The following is a 9,859-nucleotide window of genomic DNA, read 5'->3' as shown; positions in this document are numbered from 1 at the left end:
ATATATTTTGGGTGAACTTCGATGATGTTGATCTTTGGTTGATGACTTTTGACCTGTGACAAAATTAAATGTAATTACATTGTCTTTTATACCAAATGATATGAAATGAACTATTCTACACTTTGATACCAAAAACAAGAAAATGTATTCAGATGGTAAAAAGTTGTGGCCATAAATGTATCAAAGGAATGAATATCTTTAAAAATTAATCAATATTTTAAGAGCGTATCCTAGGCTTACATGATACTTTTATTTATAATTTTAAAATGTGTGCCACCTTCCCGACATGCCATAGGTCTAGTGCATAAGATTACGTGTTAGGGTTGGCCCTGTGCACAGAGTCGGCCTTCTTAAGTATACCGAGTGTGACCACTGCTTGGGTATTTACCCAAGAGCTTGGGTATTTTGACTTGGTCTTGGGTTCTCGGGTATTCCGTTGAAATCCTTGGGTATTTTATTTTTACTAAGAAAATTAAATATTTTTGTCATAGAGGAAGAATTAAGAAGTAAATGTATATGTCAGTCCATTCAAGTAAGCAAAAGTCAACGAAGTGCACATAACATTGTTAATTGACTGTAGTTGCTATAAACATGGGTTCATAATTGTTTATTTGTGATTTGCGTTGCCATTGATCTTACTTAATTAATGCATTACATAATAAAACTTGATCACTGATCTACTGATAACACTGGCCGACTGAGAGCGTATTTTTCTATCTGTATTATCACCTCGTGAATATTAATTTTAATAATTAACAAAAACAATTACAATAAAAAATGGTTTATAAATTGAACTAAAAGGGAAACTATACATGCGAAAAACACGGTTTTTTTTTTCAAATTTTAATGCATTTTCAGGAAGCTTGGGTAATTTTGGGTAATTTTTGCTGAATCTTAGGTAATTTCGACCCAGTCATTGGGTATATCAAAAATTGTGAGTGGTCACGCTGAGTATACCTCAGCGGAACATTCAAGCATTGACGGTAGGGCAGGCCTTTCTAGCCAGAGTACTATAAGAAACAGTAAAGTGAGCGTCCGCTCTGGCGCCACAACGAGTTGATTTAGTTTCTGAACCACTCCCAATGACATTTTATGACCTATTTTCTAGAATACGATACTTAACACATAATGAATGAGTACTTACCAGGGAAGAAATTATGTGCAGGAAACATATTATTGAAGATAAGTTTACGTTACTAAAATAATCTACTTTAACTCCAGGTGTTGCAAAGTCTCTTCTCCCACGTTAGGTCGACTCGACAGGCTTCACGGCCAAACACACGCCATCTTATGGTAAAATCGGCCAAACTTTTTTTCGATATCGCCAACATTTTCAGATTTTTAAACGGATTAGTTTAAAATAGAGGGTACATAATCCCCATAGTCAACTAAAATACCAAAATTACACGAAAATCAGCGGTCATTTGTTTGAAATTGAAGAAATCAAAATTATATACAGAAAACAAGCTTTTTTTTTTGGTTCTTATACCGGTAATCACCACAAATCAAATGCCCATCTAAATCATTATTATATTAAATACTCTTTAATTATTTGCTAGCATGTAGGCCTATTTTAATCCCATTATTAAGACTGATCTCAGCGCTAGCACATCTTAAATATTAAAGGGTTTTTTTTTAAATATTTAATAACGTACATTGGAATCGATCATTTAGAGCAAATTCAAAGGGACTGTTATCGAATCGCAAATCTCTTTTTAATTAGTGGAAATTACATTAGAGGTAACAAACAGTTGTTAATACACAAAGCTATGAAAACTTTGATAAATAGGCCTACTTTATAAACCTTTATCTAAATTCGCCTCAGAACGTTATTGTGGTGGTACTTAAAACAATAAATCAATGTCGCTATCAGAATCATCTTTATGATATATGCTAGGCTAGATATCGAGTCAAACTTCGAATAAGTTTCTCTCTCTTTCCTTGAAATTGGAGGTAGGGCCTATAGGTGCGATCGGACGAAAATAATTTCATTGAACAAAAAACACAGCGCCTAACGACAACTCAAGTGGGATGATAAATTAATCATAAACTATTGTATTTGATTTAATTTATTGTATCAATCCTCAACGAACAGAATTAGAAACCACCACTAACAAGATGGAGAAAAACAAATTATATAAATAAACTTTCATTCATAATTCTTCATTATTATACAAGGAGGATAAACTTCAAAATAAAAATCAATTTCAATCAAACAAAATGTAACTGCTAATCTTTTAAATAAAACTCCAATTGTTACGTCAACTTGGCAAAAGGGGAAACATAGATTACGTTTTTAGTGCGAGGTACATAGACTAAGCACGTCCAATGTGAACAAATGTACAGTAAAAGATACAATCATTATATAATACATTTAAACTTTTGTATAAAATCAGTATCTCCAAAACACGTCTATGATGTTAGACCTAGGCCTTTATTGGAAAAATGTAAACTTTCACATATTCGACTAGGCCTAAATATAGTTTGGCCGTGACTTTTCAAACGTTACGGCCAGGTGAATTTTTATACGGCCAGATTTGAGTAATTCAGGACTAAACTATTAATAAATAGATTGAAATATTTGAACATCAGAAAAATACAAAAAAAATCGAAAAATCAATTAAAAAAAATACATCCATTAATTTAAGCAACTTAGTTAAACATTGAAAGTGGCCCTATTTATTGTGTTATGATAGTAAAGTAATTCCCAAAATTTACAGAATTCATTTTGAAAAAATGCACTCCTCTTTACTTTGCAAAAGTAGTCTCGAAAAGAAGCCTATCTCGAAAAGAAAGTGCATGGCTTCAATTCGAAGTTTTAAGGTATGATATCAGGTTTTTTTTTTTTCAACAGCCGACCGACGTCCCCAACACAACAATTGTTTTGGCCTAGACGACCCAAAGAAAAGTTATCCAAAACTCGTAGACCTTCAATTATTATCGGAAAGTAATTTTTGTCCGTCTCTGAATTGTATAGTGTTTATAGTTTATTTTTTAAATGTTGGAATGTTACCTTATTACACAGGTATAAATGAATGGAGTATTCCTTCCTCATGATATACAAATTATTGAAAACAAAGTAAATTTTAAAATGAAGATTTTTATTCTTTGAAGATAAGTAATATAAGTTTTTGATATTCAGGTTTTTTTTTTTAAATTAAGATGCATTAATTGTATTTGTTTATTGAGGATATTTAATTGATTGAAATATTTGAATAATTAATTTAGATTATTTATATTAGATTATTTGGACCCCAATGGAAATAAGCCCACAAAACCTTTTTTTTGGTGTTATCCAGAAAAATAATATCTATTTAATTTTGTCTACATATTGAAGTTATTGAAGTTGTCTTCATATTTTGCAGTATAATTTAAGTGATTTTTCGAATGAATTCAAACCAAATCAAATTATAGAATATAAATAACCAGGAAAAAATCTCGGTAGAAGACATGCTACGTGCGAATCACACAGATAGGAGGGTGGGGGGCAGTGGTGTTCAGATTTTTGTTTAGAAATGCTTGAGACCAATGGAAATTTAATCGAAAATTAGCTTGTTTTGGAATGGGCCTACGGTACTATGCTTCCCTCTTTTAGGACTTTTTTCTTTTCTCTTCTTTTTTTCCATATTTTGTCTTGGTACAGGTACCGTGGCAAGGCTGAGACACTTCGAGGATTACTAGGATTGTTTATTGGGGTAGACCGACATACATTTATTGATTGAATGACTTTTTTTGTAATGCTTATTCAGGAATAAACTGGAAAAGCTTAGCTTCATTTGACTGAGATCAATTATCATTCATGAATTAAGCGTGTAACAATGCACGCTAATGAAATGCGCAATTTAAAATGTGTGTGTGTGTAAAAATAATTTTAGTTGATTATACAATGGAGGAAATTCCTCCATGATTATACAGTGCTGTAGTCGCACGTATTTTTTCTAATAATTAAAGTCTTTTCAGCCTTAACAATTACCTCTATGGTGATGACTCAACCTGGTCATTTCGTGAGCGAAAAAACTTTGCTGATATACAAGGCCCCCTTCCCCACAACATTTGATCGCCATTCCCCATGACTCATCGTTACACCACTGCCCCTAGTTTCAGAAAGCCACAGGGCCCTCGGCCCCAACGTTACGACACTGTTGAGAAACGTTTCGATTTACAATGGCTTTCCCCCCCCCCCCCCCCCCCCCCCCCGTCGGGGAAAAAAAACCTAGATTGTTTTGACGCATTGTATGGTCTCAATGTGTATATTGTGGTATTTTGATAGGACTTAAAAAGAACTAGAATTTCTTTTATATTAACTAAAATTAAAATCCCAGCCCCATTCAGCCTTAACCAATAGGCCTATTCGAATTTTGTGAGAGAACAGCTTTGGATTTATGGAAATCTTAAAAAATCTCGGCGTTTTTCAAAGCCTCCTAAACCCCGACAAAACACGCCCAGCCCCAAAACCGAGCGGAGTGGCTCCACGCTGCTTATATTCAAGGAGGTAAATTTAACCTCCTTGTTATAATACAGTGTACTAAATATGACATACGAGTGATAATTTACACACATAAACACGTATATGCAAAATACAGTAGGGCCTAGCTAAAACATAGTGATCAGCTACAAAATAGCCACTAAATTCACAAGAATATCCTGGGTTTTTTTTTATATTGACGAACTACTGTATTATTAAAAAGCGAAACCAAAGCAGTTCCAAACTTCTCCCCCAAAAATAACTGAAGATCAACAACAAAATTAAGGCCTAATCTCTCAAAAATAACACATTATTTCAAAAACCTTCACAAAACACTACGTTTCAGATAAAATAGCAATGTTTGTAACCAAACCCGCTCACTTTTTCTAAAATTATAGCATAATTTGAGCAAACACAATATGGCAGATAAACAGCTTCTTGTTAATGACTATTTGAAGTCAAAAATTTCCTACGTTTAGATTTCTCTATTATTTACTGTACATTTATCATAGTGACTTCACCACTTGTTTCTATTATTGCAAGACGTTGGTGGTTTGAATCCAGCCACAAACACTTATTTTAATGATTTAACGTAGGCCTATATTAAAAGAAGCACTATGGATCAGAAAAAGTAACAAACACCATGAACAAAGATGAAGGGGAGTTTTGGTTACGCCACATCCATGTAGGACAAGATTTTGGTTCCTGAAAAGCCGAGGTGTCAAATACGGCTGGGCGCTACACATCACCAAACAATGTTACACACTACCAGCTTCAGTAAATCGAAACGTATAAATAAATTGGTTTAATTTTTAAAAATTACTAATCCACTACAATAAAAACAAAACCAGATGAAGTTTTTTGAAGATATATATATTATTGTCCAAACTTTGTATAAGTTTATTATGATATTTTCATTTATAATTTATACATTCATCATCAGTCACTTAGATTTATGATATATATATTTAAATAATTATTATAATTTCCTTATAATCACATTAATCACTTACAATGTAGGCCAAGTTAAGTTTGCTTCCCAGCTTAATATCCTTTTATTAATAATGAAGTTATTCATAGGAATATGAATACTTAATTAGGGATTGTTTAATCTGTTATACCAATAGCACTATTGCTTTCATCTAGTGTCGGACTCTCATAGTTTTCAATTCCAGCATATACCCTATCAGATAAAAATAATAGATCGGTACATAACAACTTTGTTTATATTGTACAGTCTTGTATTAGCCAATTTTATGAAGAAGGTACACTGAAGACAGGCTGAATTTTCTTTTCAAAATACATTGTTCTACACTCAGGCCTCGATGTGTAACTTTTTATTTCAATGCCTGACCAATGGATAAGGACGTAGAGCATATTATAAATAAACTTACGAATGGTATATATGCGGAAAATTTTATAATGTTGGTTTTCCAAAATGGTATTCTTATAAATTCACATTGCACGTCTGTAAGTTCACTTTTGCTTTCACACCCTTCGTCGGGCATTATATTGTTTTTAACTTAGTCATCTTTTACTGTTCTAAATATTAGTACTTCATGAGTACCAATCCATCACTGATCAGGGGTGGCGCCAGGATTTGCTGAGGACCCCGAAGGGGGGGGCGACGCCCCCGACGAAGGGTTACATTTTCCCGACGAAAGCAAAGTGGGCGTGGTCGAGCCTCGATTAAAAGGCTTCGAAAGTGGTCCAGGGGGCAAAGCCCTCAAAATTTTGACAATTTAGGGGTTTCAAAGGCTTATTTAATCGATTTTAAGAGTCTACTAATATGTAGAAAATACACATAATTTTGTTTTCACTGATCAAGCATGTTCCTTTTTTAGCTACAATTCTATTGAAGAATATTTCTCATAAGTGATCAGTTCATTAACCTTACTTTATGAACATTCTAAACTAACTAAGGAAGAGCCCCTCCTTTGGGACACCCCTGTTCAGGGGACGTCCTTATTAAGGAAACATTTTTCTATGAAATGAGAGGCAATATTTTTTTAAGACTACGGCCAAACCATATTAAGGGACACATCAATTAAGGGAACACTTTCTGACACTGTGTCAAATGGTCAAATCAATACATATTTAACCACTATTATTAAAGGGACATTTTCTTCATTGTATCACAACATTTACGGCAGTATCAAAATAAGAAACAAATTCATTCAACTTTAAATGTTTTTTGTGCACTTTCTAATCTATATCATAACATTCACCCTCATTTCTAAGTCATTACTATTAGATATCCATGCAACCAATACTAAGTTTAATATTTAAGAAAAAAGGTACTTGATCATTGACATTGCATCATGAAATAATATTCAGAACATATACAACTGTCTGATAGATTGAATTACATTTCTAGTGCTGATTACATTATTATAAATATTAAAATTGTATTTGCATTGTTAATTATTGTAATAAACTAGTTCTAATTCTACTGTAACTCCTTTTATGTCTATAAAACTAAAATTATAAAGAATGTATATCATGTTGTATGAAAACATGCCAAAACCCCTATTAAGGGGACAATTTCACATTTTTGGTTACTGTCCCTTGAATAGGAGTCCTCTACAAAAGGGACACCCTTATTAAGAGGACACTTTTTTTTGGTCCCAAAAATTTCCCTTTAATAGTGGGTTCTACTGTACTTAAAAAAGATTTATGGTTGAAAACGATCGACTGCACCTGATAAAGTCAAAATAGTCTGCAAATGATATTGCAATAAATAATTCAAGTGTTTATATTTCAATTTCTATACATCAATCTGTTATCTTGGCTTTCTGGATAAATTGGAAGAAAAGCAGCTTCCAAAATAAATTTTGAATTTTGTGCTCATAGTCCTCAAATATTTTAGATTATTTACAATTTAGCCGAGAGTGAACCTTGAACCAAAATATTATGCATATCAGCTAGGCTTTCTGTAAGTTTAACACTCATTATTTTTGCATCTGTCTCAGGACTAGTGTTAAAAGCAGACACAGCAAAGTTGATGTGTTTTGATTTGGGATTGTAGCACACACCAAATCCATCTGGAACCACAGGCCCAAAGCACAGCGTAGAATCACTTTTGGCAGGTACCTAGGTGCATAAAAAACAATGAAAATTTTAGCTTTCAAAGGAGCCTTTTAATGATATCAAATAAAAGGATTTATAGATGTTTGGATCATTACAGAAACAGTGAATCATATAGAGTAAACATGTACAGTAAAATCTTTGTCTATGTGTATAACATCTTTTTCTTGCAGACTATCTTACTCATTTTCAAAACACAACGAATATGCCATTGAGTATTTGGACACAATCTTTATTCTAGCAGACACCTCATTTCCTATATGTATACATATACAAAGGTATCAGGCGAAGTCCTTTCTCAATGGAAGGTCACCTGTGTCACTTTTGATGTAAAATCTGCGTTATAGTAATAAATATTGAACTAAGGCAGGGGTCTCCCTCACTCTCGCAAGCAAGCAAGAATCTCCCAGAAATTAACCCATATCCTGCAAATCCATATGTGCACATTTTCGCTGCTTTATTATCAGATGTCTGATGGTGCAGCAAAATAAAATTAAATGTTACAAAGCTCATTAACCAGATCAGTGCCGGTGGATTCAAGGGGGAAACCCCCCTCCCGACCCTAAAAGTTTTAAAAATTAAATAAATGGAGAGAAAAAGATAATCACATTTAAATTTAAGCCTGAGAGTGCCATTTCCGGTCGTCTTGGTGCCATAACCATAAATTTTCTTACCTCAGCCCCAACCATGATCGGGCTGAGGTGGTACAGATTGTACATCTGTGAAAGTCCCTCCTTGCTCCACCCCCAATTGCGAATTCTCGGATCCGCCACTGCAGATCTCCCGGAAAAGGGTGGCGAGGCCGCTCGATGGTCCCAACGGGAGCAAAGCAGGCGCGGTCGGGAGTTTTTCAAAGTAATATACCAAAAGTGGTCCAGGAGCGAAGCAGGGAGAGCTCTGTAATTTTTATACAGTATATGATTATTGAATTTGAATATGAAGCTGATATACAAACCTGGCTAGTTGATAATTTAAAATGTGTGCTAATGTGATAAGTGGTGTCCATCATCAATTCTGGCACATTCCATCCCCACTCGATCGCCATAAGTTTCAAACCTAATAAATGACGGTCGACACCATCTCCAAATATGGCCTGAAATATATATAAAATATATTTCAAATTTAAATGTGTTATTAAAATAACTTGTTTTAAAAGTAAGTTGATGACAGTCTTTGTACTGCTTTGTCATTTTTACAATTGAATAAGTTAATAATGAAATCATCCAAACATCATGGATAAGGGACAAATGAATGGACTGGACAAGAACTGACAGCCGCATCATCATCTGTTGGTGATTGAGAGTGTTGTGGTGCAATAGTGATGGCCACCGCAGCGGGATTCGCTCCATCAGACTAAAGCAAGAGAGATATATATACTGATTCGAGAGTACTATTCATTTGTTCTTCACTGTTTTTAATTTAAAGTTCCACCATAAATGTCAGATTTCATGTCAAGTCTAGTGCTAGTTTGAAACAAAGTTTTAAAGAAAAAATAAAAGGCCTACTATGGAGTTAATCGTGGGAAGATCACTTAACAAAAAATTAAATTATTTTCTTTTTATTTAACTTTTTAATTCTTATTTCCCTCACATTTTTCTTCTTTTTTTTCCAGTAATTTGTCAATGTCTGTAATGTGACCTTTAATTCTCTAAATTAATTTATTATTTTAATTATTCTTCTGAGTCTTTAATGTGTCAATTATAAGTTTTTTCAATTTGTTAATTATTATTTTAAATGTTTTCCTTAAATAATCAATTTTAAACATTTTCTGATATTTTTTTAAAATTGTTCTGTTTTAATTTAATTGATTTGTTAATGTTAAAGATCTAGTTTAATTGTTATTCTTTTTTCTTTATTGTATGTACTGAGGGTCCCAATTGATCAACTCTGGCTGGATAGACCACTCTCATAAAATATTGTTGAAATAAATGATAAATAAATAAATACAAGTGTCAGTCCATGATCATGTTTTGTTGGCTTTTCCTATTTTATTTCTGATCTTTTTTTTCTCCTTCTATCCCGTTTTCCTATGTATTCGCAGAGTGTTTGGTCACTTTGGTCACTTTCCGTGCTTGATTCTTCTTCAAATTTTGTCCAAGCAAATATCATATATCAAATTGTGTATATTAAAATATGACATTATTCTACATATTTTGAATATTAATAGCAGTCATAGTTAGCATTTCCTGATTTCGAGTTGGTTTTCATGTTATTTAACTTCACAATTTTCTGTATGATTTCATTTTTCTTTTTTATGTGTTATTTTACTCTTGACTTAATTTTTTTTTTTTTGTAATTTTAAAATCA

At 33.0% G+C, this 9,859-nt stretch overlaps 1 protein-coding gene and 1 long non-coding RNA gene across 2 annotated transcripts in view; both read right to left on the bottom strand.

Moving 5' to 3' along the window:
* The window catches only part of LOC117123184, a 16,719-nt gene extending 15,448 nt beyond the window's left edge, over positions 1-1,271 (bottom strand). Inside the window, exon 1 of the long non-coding RNA XR_004447817.1 lies at positions 1,145-1,271. This is a non-coding gene — a long non-coding RNA (uncharacterized LOC117123184). The remainder of the gene's footprint in view (positions 1-1,144) is intronic.
* A 4,750-nt stretch (positions 1,272-6,021) lies between these two features.
* Positions 6,022-9,859, bottom strand: part of LOC117123157 (carnitine O-acetyltransferase-like) — a 23,263-nt gene continuing 19,425 nt past the window's right edge. Inside the window, exons 13-14 of the mRNA XM_033269007.1 lie at positions 8,508-8,645; positions 6,022-7,558 (exon numbers count right to left, since the gene is read on the bottom strand). Coding sequence (XP_033124898.1) covers positions 7,340-7,558; positions 8,508-8,645 — 357 coding nt within the window. The 3' untranslated portion in view covers positions 6,022-7,339. The remainder of the gene's footprint in view (positions 7,559-8,507; positions 8,646-9,859) is intronic.

This window comes from Anneissia japonica, unplaced genomic scaffold (assembly GCF_011630105.1).
Source record: "Anneissia japonica isolate Jap-2015-1 unplaced genomic scaffold, ASM1163010v1 scaffold560_len657749_cov147, whole genome shotgun sequence".
In the NCBI taxonomy this organism is placed as follows: domain Eukaryota; kingdom Metazoa; phylum Echinodermata; class Crinoidea; order Comatulida; family Comatulidae; genus Anneissia; species Anneissia japonica.
Note: the sequence above shows the minus strand (reverse complement) of the source record. Positions and strands in the feature narration are given on the sequence as shown.